This window comes from Gymnogyps californianus, chromosome 12 (genome assembly GCF_018139145.2).
Source record: "Gymnogyps californianus isolate 813 chromosome 12, ASM1813914v2, whole genome shotgun sequence".
NCBI classification, from domain to species: Eukaryota; Metazoa; Chordata; class Aves; order Accipitriformes; family Cathartidae; genus Gymnogyps; species Gymnogyps californianus.
The window spans coordinates 18,197,539-18,212,388 of record NC_059482.1 but is presented as its reverse complement, the minus strand read 5'-3'; the positions used below and the strand labels follow the sequence as shown (position 1 = coordinate 18,212,388).

Below are 14,850 nucleotides of genomic sequence, written 5' to 3'. Positions count from 1 at the left end.
AAGTTTTCTAATAGTTAAAATCATGGGACTTTCTTAGTATAACTTCTCTATATGTTAAAGGCTTATAAAAGAAGTATATGAAAAAGTTTAGCATTATCATGTTATAACAAAGTTTTACATCTGTAGTTTGTTTGCACATGTTTTTCCTTTTTTAATTTCAAGGTTTGTTCTAGGCTCTTGATACATGTGTGCACAACACTGCAGACTTGAAAAATCTATTACATGTGTGGACTTTCAAAAGCAAATACCACAATGCAGCCATCTTTAATGATGCTTTTTACTGTCAAGACTTACTGCTTAAGGCAGTATCACTCTCAGTCCTTTATTTATGGTAGCTACCTTTGGAAATTACACTTTAAAACCTTTCTATTTTCATATGAACATTTGTAGAAGTAGTCGCACTCAGTTAACGTATACACTGTACAGATAATGTGTTTAAAAAAAAAGAAAAGACGACAGCTATGGCCCTGATTCAATACTAAGTCAGCAGAATTGTCTCCTTATCTTCTACAAGCTATGGATCAGGCTGATGGCCAGTTCTATTGTGTTTTTTCTCCATCTCACCCTCCCACCGGTCTTTATTTTGGTTACATTGATTATTCAGGTATATGAAAACAGAAACAATTCTCATGTTTTTAGACAGGCAATAAAAAGCAATTGGCTCTACCAATTTGCTTCTCTAGTTTGAATATAGTGCAAGTTTTGACACTTTAAATACACCTACATTTTCACACTTTATATCGTGAATTAGGCAGTTTTATTCCCAAAATCAATTTTTTGTTTGTTTGTTTTAACAATGCAAAAGTAGGGTAGAAATATAATAAATTTATTCAAGCTCAGTGCTAGGGCAACTTGGTTCAAGGATTAAAGATCAAATGTTGATATGGCATGCTGTGAGGCCTTCTCTTGGCATAAGAACAGATCCAGATCAAAGTTGTCCTGTGCAGAGCTAGGATTGGGGCCATGTTGTTTGAGGCAGTGGTTCTTAAACTGAAGAGAACATGAGGAAGAAAAAAAAAAAAAGGAAAAGTTGTCCACAGAACATCCAGTTCAGATAATAACGTTCAGAAATTTCACAGAAGTTCTAGTGTGCCTATCTCAGTTCTAAGTCCTTGTCCAAACTAGAAGGGATTCTGATAATTTGAGTGCTATGAATATGCAGTTTCTTGAACGCACTTTTCTCAGGCGAAGACTATTGTTAAAAATCTAGTAACCAATACTCAGAACTTGAACACAGTAGTGTTGTCTTCCAGAAGGTCAGAGAATATTTTCTATAGTATTCATTGGCATAGGATGTTTCATGTTTTTCTCTTGCATGTTTTCTCATCCTACCCTTTTGATTAATGATGATAAACCTAGCAGTCTGGTGTCGGGTATGTGCCTCCTATCTTTAAAGACTGCTGGACTCTTAGATTGCTCTGTGAAACCATGAGGCTGAATCTCAAAACATTTTTAGTGCAGATCAGAAAATACTCAGAGCAATTATCCAAAAATGAAATGCGTGGAAAAATTCAGGAGAGCTTAGCTGTCTCCAGGGTATGAAGAGGCAAGAAGAATCCACACATAATAAATGCACCTTACTGTATCTGCTTTGTGTTTGGCTGATTTACAAATATCATAGCAAGTTGATCCAAAAGATGTGGTCAGGTATGAATGTTCACTAAATACTTACTGCTTTCTCTCATTACTTACTTTATTGAGTACAACCATCTAAGATAGATCATGATTTGAACAAAAATAAATAAAAAATATATATTCTAGGCATATATATACACACGTATGTATGTAGCACAATTACCAATACCTTGAAATAATACTTAAAGATCAAAATTCAGAATATATAAATAAATCAAGTTAACTCAGCACAAATGCAAAGTAGGTAAATTTTTTTCAGTCATTTTGTGAACCTGCTGATATCGTTGTACCTTGAACCTAAATGACTCAATTTTAGGGACTGAGGGATGGCAGCCTTAATGCTGTATTTGAAATTTAATGCATAGTTTGGTCCCACCTCAAGACTTCATTAATTTCTTCCTGCTGAAGAAAGAAACCATTGCTTTTGCTCCTGAACTAACAATTCTTCCTTAAGTAATTTCTCACTTTTCTTCTTTACCCGGGACTTAGTATGCTTCTAAAGAACATAAGGAAATTATTTGCACTGCTGCTAAAAATGGCCCTGTAGTTGCTTGTCTAGGTGAATAACACTCGTGATTTTGTAAAGAAAGTGCTATCAGAAAAAGTGATTACAAGTCCATGTTCCTGCTTAATAATATTGATATTGTTCTTCTTTGAAGACACCATCTCTGTTCTCTGTCTTTAAAAGTAAAATCTTCTAAGAAAAACATTTCAAGACACGTTTTTAACACTTCTCTTTAACAGTGCGTGCTATTGCCCATAGTTCAAATTTTACAGCTGCTATTTTGTAGATACTCTGATTATCACTTTCCATGTGCATTTGATGTAAAAATACTTTTTATGGCATCTATATAGGAGTTGTAAGTGTTTGTACTATATAGAGATTGTTGTTTTGTGAAATGCTTTTTCATTCACCATGACAAAAATTTATCTTTTTGTTTTCAGCAATGAGATTTCAGGATTTAGAAGTGAGATCATCTAACCTTGTGCTCCCAATATATGGACAGAGTCTGCTTGAGGATCCAAAGGCTGAAATAAGAAATTTGTATGATTTTCATATTTCTTAATTTTTGTCATTATAATTGTTAAAACTTGTGGTTTGCTTGAAGGAAAAAAAATACATTTTTCAGAAGTTTTCAGTTCAGAAAATAAAGTGGAGTTGTTGGATCTGACAACAGTAACACTGGTAACAATGCAGAAGAGTTTTATGATAAGGAAAACATAGGATCAGGGATTTCGAATGCACAGTGTAGGTACATAAGAATTCGGCTGGAAGTTAAAATTGATCTTCAATGGTGAGCTTCCCTTTTTGCTAGGATGCAATGCTGCCTAGCTTACTACTGGACAAAACTGACGAACGCAGAAAGAACCTTTAGCTGCAAAATTATTACCAACATAACTCCTAAGATATGTGGAATAACACATGCAAGTGGTGAGTGTATTGAATGCGTTACGCTGATACATTTAAGCTTCGTTTCTAGAGGTGGTCAGATTTTATGGATAAGGTGCAAAAAGCGCAGTGTGGGATAGTAATGGAAAATTATTTTGATTCACTTCTGCATTTTGAAAGTTGGTTTGTAGTCCAATTGCATGTTTTAACGGAAATTGAAGCTCAGGAAACTCTTGATAACATCCTTAATGTAGAGACTGCATGAGAACAGAGGGGTGTTATATAGGGTGGAGAAAAGGTAGTTAACATCTAACTTAAAGATATTGAGGTCTGATTAGAACATTTTTCTTCTCCAGAGTATATCGGAACCTATTATGCTTTTTAGACATCTGGTTTCCTAAAAGCTACTTTCAGTATGTGTGTTTCTTTCCATAATGATTTACCTAAATCAGATTTACTACAATATCTGTAAATGCTAAATTTTCAATAAATGGGCAAGCTAAGTATACAGATACATGAATTAATGTGCAATTATGTATTTTGTGCTTGAAGTTTTGTAAACACAAAGATTTAGTGGGATCGTAGGAAATAATTTTACAGAAATATTCTTATAAATTATTTTAATAAATAAATTTAAATTAGCAAGGTTTAAATTGCACTCTTGCTAGCATCCTGTCTGAATTTAACCCTTGCTGAACAGTTACAATTTTTTTTAAAAAATTGTAATTTGCATTATAGTAGAATGTTGTTACTGAAAAAAAATCTTCAGTAATTTTATAGTGATGGGCCTAGAAAGGGCTATTTCTCCTATACCTATCACTTTTGAAGACTAGCAAAATAAGAGCTATTCATTAAGACTGCCATGAATCTTGCTGTTCACAATAGCTTTTCTCCTAAGACTGATCAAAACGATTGTGTTATAATGCAGAAAACATTCAAATAGCTTTTTTTTCAGAGATTTCAGTTCTCACAAAGGTGGAAAAAATAACCACAGTTGCTCAGAATGGTGCACTCAGGTACAAAAGCAAACACATGGCCAAAAAAACTCAAAGTAGTTTTAAGTCTATGATAGGTATATGAAGTAATGAAGAACTGTAGCTTATGCATCAAAAGCTTTGGAGTGGAAAACATTGTAGATGAGTTGTTGCTTATTCTTATTAGAAAAAATGTTATGGGAAAAGATACCTGAGAGTAACTTGTTGAGCAAATCAAAATCGCAAAGTTGTGGCCTACTAAAAATATTCGGACTCTGACCTCTATAGTTTTCTGCCTTTCTTTTTTTAATTGCATTTACTGGATAAATTCCACTGTTAAAGACACAGCATCTGATTTTTTTTTTTTTTTTTTGTGTAAAGTTCCTAACTCAGAATAAAAGCTTAAAAATTACTTTCACTGCTCCATCCATTGAAGATCTTGTATTCTTTTGATAGCTAGTAATGGTGTTTTTCTTTTCAGAAAACACTTAGTATTAATGGATTAGGAGGAGATACGTTTAATATAGAGTATAAGAAACCATGAATGATGTTTTCAGCTAGGTTCTGCTAAACGTTATTCAGTCCACATAAACTTTTATTTTAAGAGTTTGTGTTGTGTTTGATAATGTGTTTGAATTATTTATCTATTTATTGTACTATTGACATCTTTTCATGTGGCGACCTCTAATTATTTTCATAGTAAGTTGAACTCTTAAACCTCTGTTGTGATGCATGTCATTAAGAAATACAAATTTTGCTGAACACTTTTAAAATTTTTGCTCTCTTGAGTATTCATTTAATTTTTTTTCTTTTATTAAATACTCACCTGGTTTTGGAATGTAAGATGCTTGTACTTGCAGGGAGACTGTGATTGAGTCCCAAAGGGAACGCATTGAGGAACTAGAACATGCCAGAGAGATACTTGTGAGTCAGCTAAGAAGGAAAGAAAAGGAAATTGAAGAATCCGTCCTGCGGCTGAAAGAGCAAGAAACAACAAGCCAAAGGTATTGTGAAAAATTTAAATCTCCATGGTGGAAGCATTAGAAGACCTATGTCATAATGTTTATATATTGCTGTGAAAATTACTTGTTCTGTTAAGAAATATGTGCTTTATTGGTTTTTTTTTTTTTTTTTTCCCTTTGGTGAAACTAAGTCATAACACGTTTTCCCAAATAGCCATGGATAATTCTAAGCAAGGAGATTGTTATGATAATAGGTTATGATGTTTTTTCACAAATAAACAAAGAAGTTCATAATTACCATTTTAGAGAATTCATTTCCAGCTGATTCAGATTCAATTGAAGTTCAACTCATTAAATTTTAATCATTTATTGTTTCTTCAATATAATTCCTAGAAAATTTTAGATACAGGTTCATAGTAGGTAATTTAATGTTCATTAATACTCATTGATAATTTGGAGTCTACAAACAGTAGAAAAATAATGGCCCTGTAAGCTTACATTAGCAAATTTTTGAAGGAATATGGTATAGCTGTGCAGTGAAACAAAGTCAGACAAACATGCTTGCGGAATGTGTTTCACAATAAAGCCTCTGTTAGTTTAATCTCTTTTCTTTGCAATATTTTTGCAAAAGTAAAAGAAGAAAAAAGAAAGCGACTTTTGACTGTTTCAATTTCAGCCTGTTACATTTAATTGTATTAAGGATCTAATATGGCATGATCCTGCATTCCTTACTCATTTGATTTCAATGAAAGTTCTACTTGGATGAGAAATCTGTGGTCAGTTCTTTAACTGCCTTTCAAGGGAGGGAGCCCGTTATTATGTGTGAGCATTCTTTTGTGCATCAGTGGCACTACATAAATAATACATCATAATGTTTGCTATTAAATTATTCACAAAGTCCTAAGTCTCCCCTATTCAGAATTTCCTTTATATAGTTTAAATAGGTTAAAGAAGTTGTTATCATAAATAATTTCTCAGTCTGTGCCTACAGTGAATTCAGAAAATATTTAAAAGATTTTTTTCATTATTTGAAAATAATCTGATACAAATATCAAAGAACTGTGCTTCATTTTTCTATAGATAAACACTGTTCTTTAAGTACCACAGGCGGAAACTGAACATAACATCTAAATTCGATGTCAGCTACCATATTTCTGTGAAATTTTTAAGGAGTTTAAAGTAAAGATACCCTTCAAATTCAGCTAAAAAATCCTTAAATAAAGTCAGTTTATAAAAAGAGTGCAGATCCTTATTTATTTATGTTTATCAAAGTACTTGTATACAATCCATGATACTTGACCTAAGTTACTATCTGTGAATTCATGTTTGAAGTTCTGGAAGTATTTCCTTTATAGTCTATTTCTTGTCTGAAACCTGATAAAAGATATGTTAAGTATTCAAGAGTTACTGTGTTTGGCTGAAGACACTGGGAAAGAAATTGAAAAATGTCCACTAGTGCATATCTAGAATAGTGTGCGTTCTGTAATTTTGCCACTAGAATACTTTATGGAAGGCTGTTAATCCCCATGGTTTTCAAGTTGTGGGTTTGGTTTTTTTTTTTTCATGCTGAATGAACCAGAGCCAGAACTTGGAGAAATACTATTCTCTCCAGGTTTAACTGTAACCATAGGTACCTATACATACTATCTTTAGGAGGTTTTCATTAGCTTTCGTTCTTGGAAGTCCTGTAACTGCTATCTAGAACAGTCTGTATTAGTTGTTTTATTACACAAATAGATTTATAGCTTCTATGTAATTCTTATTTTTAATCTTCTTTGCATCAGCAGAGAAGAAACTGTCAATACCGGAATATCGGAGGAAAAATTGGAAATTTGGGGGTTGACTGATAAGGTCATCTTATTTCATCTTCGTCGCTTATGTCTTTGAATTTTGCTACAACTGGCAGCTTTTTTGTGTTTTGTAAGGATACACTTGACTCATCTAGTTACGTTACTATCCAAAGACAGTTAATCTGTTGAAATTCTTTAGGAACTGTATGGTGCCAAAAGGACATAATAAATGTGCTTCCACCAGTCTTCATGTTGTAGTACCATTTGATCTCAGCCTGGTGTTAACAAAATTAGGTTACTTTCAACCTTTAGGAAAACATTCTTTATTCTGCCACATGATTAAGAAATTCTTGTGATTGAAATAACTGTTGTTTCCAAGTAGTGAAGCAGCCACAGTTAATAATCATTGATCCATCAGCAGTAAGGGAGGGAGATACTAGTTATTTTGAGTCCTATACCCACAAGAAATCCAGTAATATTTTAAAGCTGCCTTTGCAGCTTCACTACAGTGTCTGTATAACAACGTAAGAGCTACGTAACAGAGTTGAGTTCATATGCAATGTACTCCTTGAGATGATTGTTGTAACATGGCTGCAATCAATGTTTTTTTCAATATTTCATTGGAGATTAGGGAATGTTTCAGGAATATATAATTCTGACTTAAGGGAGAACCTTGGCCTGTGGGTTGTTAGACTAAACACACTTTCTTAAGTACAAAATTTAACTGCATTTAGCTTGACTGTTTTTAATTTAAAGATGGCCAAAACCATAATAACGTCATGGTTTGATGTCTATGATACACAGTGCGCAAGTTAAACCGTTAAGTCTAAACAATCACATTTTGCAAGCAGCTAGCTTCAAATAACTTAATTGCTTATGGTACTTTCCAAAAACATTTTTAAAGCCACGCCAAAATGCATTTGTGAAACAGGTATTTGGTATTTGCACGTTTGTGCGGGTTTTTGTGTTTTGGTTGGTTGGTTTTTTAATGAAAAAACTTATTTGCCAGTCAGTTTTTAATTCCTTTGGCATTTTTTGCTGCAACATGACTTTGGAATTAAACCTATTAAATGTAGGGATTTTTGGACAGGAGTATCATATCTGACATACTCATGACTTCTGTGTTGGCATTATAGCATTGCAGACCTAGATTGAAATGTGGAACATGTTAGTCACGATGCATTATCTAAAGGGTTTTGAGAGACTACAGCATGTATATGAATTCGCTAAATCACGTCTAATATAAAAAAACCCGTTATTTGCATTTCCATACCTGATTTTTCGTATTTAACCAGTTTCCCTAAAGATCATTACTTTTTTCATTTGTAGATAGCTCTTTAGCCAGGCAAACAAATGTAGAATTTTATATTGGTATTTAAATAATCTTAATAACTTAGGTGCTAGAGCTATTGATGCAATGTTAATGTTCTGCTTATTGCAAATATACTATCAGTTACAACATAAAGGTGCTACTGGAAGGTAAACATTGTTCGGGTTTTTTTCCCCCTTTATATTTGACTTCCTGTAAGAAATAAGTAGTAAAGGAAAGAGCAAAATGTATGTCAACATATAATCCTGTTAGTTCCTAAGCATTGTAAAATGAGAAGAGTACTGCACATTAACGTTCTATTCTTTACTTCTCTGCTTGGGAGTCTATGTATGGATCTTGGCCATTGATGCATTTGTGCTTGAGAACTATTAGCCTAGAAACCTTTTTTTTATTTTGCCAGACAGAGGGTAAGTGATCCTGAGAAGTATGGTGAAGATATTTTTTTACTTGCTTGTTTTTCTTGTTCTGAATGTGAATGGGGAAAGTTTGTGAGCCACTGGTCCAGTTGATACAATAGTCAGGACTCTCTAAGAGTAGTCTCAGTATTGTATCCATGTTCTGCTCATATGGAAGCAAAGACAAGATGCAAGGGATGTGGTTTAATTAGACCTCAATTTTATTAGCTTAGCCATCTGGGATTTACTGGCATAAATTTGTACAGTGCAGGTCAGGATCCTTTCTTTAATCATTTCCTTCTGGTGTAGGTTGCTATCAGTCCCCCATTCCCACACAGCTGGTCCCCAGCCTGTTATTGGGACCCCACTCTATATGCTTTTAATCCAAATGATAAGAGGTCTGGAAAAGAGATCGTCTCTTTGGTGTACTTCAGACATTAACCCCAAACATAATTCTTAGCTTTTTAAAGAGTCACTTTCTCCTAACTTCATTTCCAATTTCAGATTTTAATCCAGCTTTAAGATGAAGTTTAGAGTGGAAGGATAGAGTTCATGTTCCTTATTTCTGCACTTGTGGTAGAAGGTGTGCTAGAGCTAAATCAGTATGCCCATTAATTCAGGTTACTGCCTCAAAAGGGATATTAGTTCCTTTTCTTTTTCTGACTTCTGCTCCAGGTCTGCCTCCGTGTCTTTGGGTTCTGTGGCAGAATTTTTGGCTTTTTTGGCAATAGAGAAAATACTGAATGAGCTATCTTCGTACAGCTTTATTATACATTATTTTGTTATTCTTTGAGCAAAGTATTATCTATTTAAGTGAAAGGTAGCATTGACTTTTGTATCAAATCTGTATATAACCTCTATTTTTCAGTTATATCAGAATGCCTGGGCAGAATACATAAACTACCTGGGAGGAAGAAAGCTGTGTAGATAATAAATTTCTATTCTATTCTACAGTTGTGTGACTTCATTTATAGAAAAATGAATCTTCCCAACAGAATCTTCCTCAATTACCTTTGCCTTGCCCACGAAATCTGAAATGATTTTGTTATTCAACAGCAAGTTCCTTATCACGTACCTAGATGCATTGGACATTTCTTAGACATATTTTATTTAAATAAATAAATAAATAAAATATTGTAGAAGTACAGTAGAGAAATAATTTTGTTACTCTAGCCTATAATGAGAGCTGAGATTGTGATCGATGTAATGCACTAATAAGAAATTAATTGCACATTCTTTCTGTAGCTCGAAGCCTCATGAGATAAATACTCTTACAATTGTAAGAGTTGAAATGATCCCAATAAAAAGTAATTTTCCACTTCTGAATTTGAATAATTTACTTCATAATATCAGTACCCCAAACCTGTTTAAATCAAATACTGTTTCATTCACTGTTGAAAAAATAGTTAATGTTGATTGTCAGGAGCCATGGAGTTTACATCTGTACATCATAAATTTCACTATCATCTGCTCCTTTTTCCACTTAAAAAGAAAAAAAAAAAGCCCCCTGCTTAAAAAAGAAGGAAAAAAAAAAAAAAAGAAAAAGAAAAAGCCTTTGAAGGCATCAGAGCCTTTTGTTTGATGTGTGGAACAAGATTAATAAAAGCGTGCCACTACATTAGCTTTTAAATAGCTAGCATGAGACAGTGCTGCTGTCTATACTCACCACAACTTTAATTTATGTAGATAACATGTTTTAGACACATGATAGTTTTAGCATTGTGTTAGGGCTGTTTCTTGGGGAAGATCTCAGGTTTGTGAGTGTGTTTATCTTCTGTGTTAAGGACAATTAATTGGGCAATGCCAAAACACAATAGGATTTGATATTTTACAGAATAAAAGGAAAGTATTTCATGTACTCAGCTGGTTTACAGATGTGTAAGCTTTGTAGTCCATTTTCTTGCTCCAGCATGGCATTGTGACAATTCGTCCAGTATGTCTAAAATAGATAAATATTGGAAGAGAAATTACCTTTTCAAATGTTAAAGATTTTTCTGATTTTATCATATTTTATATTAATACAAATCAGAATTGGTTTCTCTTCCTGTACTTGAAGAAGCTGTGAAAATAATGGTGTTTAGTTTCACTGTTTGAAGTAAGGGAACACATCTAAATAAATATTTATTTAAATTTTGAATTATTTTAAACATCCTTTCTATTAAACAGTACGATCTCAAATTAATCTTAGAATTGTAACAATTTAGAACATCTACATGGATATTAAGTGATTTTCATGTAGTTGAGACACACCTGCACCTTGTTTGAATGCCAGCCTTGAGGTGTTATAGTATAAGTTGCTAAGTCACTTTTTCTTAGCAGTATTTGATAGGTTTAAACTCTAAGAGGAAACTCCATAAAATGGTAATCTGCTGGCACCAAATACTTTGGAGGGTGGAAAAGAAGTGAATGGAAAACAAATAATCTCTTTAGGCATAGGATTGTTTTCTCTTTCTGTCATACATAGTTTGATACAATAAACAAAGATGTGTATGTATTGATTGAAGCTGCTATGTCATCGTGCAGTAGAATGTTTATTTACCTAAATTCTGTAATGTGGATTATAGAAGAAGAAATTAATTTGGGTATTACATGCTAAATCTTCTCCCAAATATGTTGTAGAAAGCTGATTTGCAAAGGATTTCAACTTTTCAAAACAAAAAGAGTAAGATAATTCATTTTGTATCTTTAAGCTCATGATGCATTTCTTCTTAATACAATTTTGAAGGCTAAACATTCGGGACAATGTGGAAATGATCAAGGTCCGTAAACAGCTGGTTGAGAAAAGCAATGCTCTTTCGGCAATGGAAGGAAAATATCACCAGCTTCAAGAGGTAATTGCAATTTGGTCAGTAACATTCCTTTACTCTTGTCACATAAGCATGCATAAATGGAAAATAAATACACCCAGTTCTTGATTCTGAGTCAATGCTGAGTACATGAAAATGAACCACATAGTACATTGCACCCAAGCTACTCCAAATGTGTAGGCTTTTTTAGTCTTAAAATTAATTTTTTTTCAGAAGAGTCTAGCAGATCTTAAAGATTTTATCTGCAAAGCCATCCCAGGCAGACTGTGGAGAATGAGCTGAGTTGTCTGGCTAATAAAAGACATTCCTGATCATGTAAAGAGAGGGCTTTGACTTAAATGTACTGATTTACCAAAGAAGAGGTACCAGACCCCCCTCACTTAATCAGTCTTTGATAAAGTTGGGGAGGTTTGGCTGTTTAGAGTTTTGACATTAGGACTTAACTTGTGTTCATAAGTTCATGGAAATTATTTTAGAGAGCTACTGTAAGTAAGAGATTTTCTTTATAAAAAGGGTAGTTTTATGAAGATATCACCAGAACATGCAACTGCATGGTAGATTCCATATAGGTTTTAGTTACACAGCATTTTTCTGCTTCTTCCCATATGTATTTGGAGAACCGCATGTGCATACAGACGGAGGTAGTATGATAATAACTTAGAAACGGGAGAGTTCCTGTGAGTAGGAATCCTACATGCAATAGAGCTTTATAAAGTATCCTAGCTTTATGAGGTAGAAGCACTAGATATCCTTGTAAACTCTTACTGCTGCCTGCTTCTTGTTATTTTAGCATGCTAAATAACACTTCTGCCATTAGATTTTTGTTCAGTTCTTTTTTCCCCGTGTTTCTTTGCTTTGCTTTGCTTCCCTCCCCCCTTCAGTGTAATACCTGTATCTTCTCTGCCAAAGCAGCTCTTCTGTTAGTAGCTCAAATCTAATTTTTCAGAGGGTGAGCTATGTAGAATGTAAATTCCAGGGGAGACAGATTCTACATGGTTTTTTGTGTTCTTAAATAGAAAGCAGTAAGTAAACTGTTCCATTTTAAATCATATGCGACTTTTTGGTAATTTACAGCAAACGTCAAGTACTTACACTTCTTTCTTGGCAGCAGCTGAATAGAAACACATGCCTAGGATTCAAACTGGTATTTGAAGACATTGTTTCTAATATTCACAGTGAAAGCTGCATTTTTGAAAAGGATGAGTGTTTTCTGCCTCTTTTTTTTTTTTTTTTTTTTTAAACAAGGTAATGGATACAATGGTTTTCCCATTTCCAATCATTTGAATGTTTGAAACATGTGTCTACTAAATGTGAATAACTGTAAAATCCAAAATTTCTAGTTTAGATGACACGTAAAGTACTTATCAACAGAGCAGTTTTTAGTATTTTTTTATATTTATCTTGATGATTTTTATGCCTATTGAGTTCATTATCATTCACTTTCAACTTCTACCAATTGAAACCAGTATAATTCCTCCATGTTCATCTTTGAGCTTGAGTCAGCCCAAAATGTGAAACCACAGAATGATCAGAGCCTATAATCCTGCTCCATCTAATGATATTGAAGTTGAGCTTGTTACCAAACATTTACAGGACAGTTCTGTTGATAAAGAATTTTAATGTAGCCAGCTGAATGAAGGAATTGTGCAATCTGCTTAGAAGAACAAAGGACCCTGAAACTGTTTAGATTATATATTTGATCCCATTGGTATATTTATTTGCTTTAATTACAGACTGAACATTCAAGATTTCATGATTTGTAATATGAAATATGCTAACCTGTGCAACTACAATTTAAAATACTATAGAGAGTTAATTCTCCTGAACAATTGGTACAACAGTTTCACAACTGTAATTAAGAGCAGTTTATGCTCATTTGTGCAATATTCCTAGGAGGTATATATCCATTTTCTTTAAATGAGTTATTTCTAATTAACAACAGTATCAAGGCATGTTTCCCAAAGAAATAAAATTCCAGACTAGAAATATTAAACTAAAATCATCATCCCAATTGTTGCCATGACCCGAGTCTTGGGATACTCCAGGGAGAGCAGGATAGAAAACAGTTTGGGCATAATGGAAAAAAGTGCTGATAGAACACTCAGATATAGAAGAATATCCAGGTAAAGAATGCATTTTGGGGGGTGGGGGGAGGGAAATGAGGGTGAAGTCATGGTCCCCTTAAAGTTAATGAGGAAAGTTAATCCAGAATGGTCAGGAGAGCAGCAGAGAGACTGAAGGATTAGAATGAAGTTGAAGCAAGGAGATTTTTCAGGAGGATATTTTTAGTGCTTTAATGACATGGTTCAGTAGAACAAATATAATTGTTGAATTTGTTTTCAACTGTTTTGGAAATTAAGGAAAGAGTTGAGGGTGAAATAGTCTATGAAAGGCAGCTTTGCCAAGGTGGGTTTTGGTTTTTTTCTTCATATATCGTGGGTTGAAGTGACACAAGTTATTGAAATGGGAAAGAACTTCAGGAAAAAATTGAAGCTGAGAGATGGGGAAAGAAAGATGAGTTCATTTGGACAGTTGGAAGGATTAGAGACTAAGAATTCTGATTTCGAGGAGAAAGGAAAGAAATTTGGAGAGAAATGAAAAGAGTGTAAAAGAAAGAATTTTAAGATATCATTTTTTTGAAGTTATTGAAATATAGTTCACAGATATAGGACAGAGCAAGAGGAGCACTGAAGAAAGACTGTTAAAAATTGATGAGTAATGTACTTCATTATCTCTCTGAAATAACACTGACTGCTAATATTATTTACTCTCCATGATATTTTTCTTACTGAGAAATGAGATATGAAAGGCTGAGTATCAGGTTGGTGATTGGATTTTCTGTGAGTTTTTTGTTTCTAGGATATTCAGACTGTATGTGAACCTAAACAATTTGTATAGGCTTCATGTTCAGCTTCTCCATTTAACTACTTCGTAGGAATATTATATGGAAAAAATGAAGCTAACTTTTTTCTGTCTACAATCATTAAACATTATCTATACTCATACATGTATTTGACATAAATTTTCATATAATCATTTTATTAAACAGGAGATTGGCTTTTGGGCTGTTTTGTTTCAAGTCGTACTTTGAATGTGATTTACATTGAAATTCTTAATGAATGAAGCTTTATTAAAGCATTGTGGAATGTAGGCAGTATATTATTAAGTAATATTCTGGAAATAGAGATTCTATCAGCATCCTCCATATAATATTAAAATTGGTTAAATGTGCCTTAATATAATCCACTGAAGTAAACTAAAATGTAAAAGAAATCATAAGTCCCTTGTTAAATTACTGCTAGCAGGGAAATAGAACTGAGTGCATTAGGATTATGAAACAATTATATATCTACAATTAAGGGTTAACAGAGCTGTGGCAAGCTCTGCGATTAACATAACTGTGGTCAACATTCATTTTTGCTTGCTACTGCAGTGTTTTTGGTCAGCATGTCTAACCACTGTAACCACAGCAAAATCTTTTAATTGCTTAACAGATGTATTTCTTGGTAGTTTTCATCATGACTGAACTGAGGGTTTAATGTTCATGAGAGCAACAAGAATGCCACC

At 33.5% G+C, this 14,850-nt stretch overlaps 1 protein-coding gene across 1 annotated transcript in view; it reads left to right on the top strand.

The window, feature by feature from the left end:
* Positions 1–14,850, top strand: part of RPGRIP1L (RPGRIP1 like) — an 80,750-nt gene that overhangs the window by 8,311 nt on the left and 57,589 nt on the right. Inside the window, exons 5-7 of the mRNA XM_050904043.1 lie at positions 2,581–2,680; positions 4,860–5,003; positions 11,202–11,307. Coding sequence (XP_050760000.1) covers positions 2,581–2,680; positions 4,860–5,003; positions 11,202–11,307 — 350 coding nt within the window. The remainder of the gene's footprint in view (positions 1–2,580; positions 2,681–4,859; positions 5,004–11,201; positions 11,308–14,850) is intronic.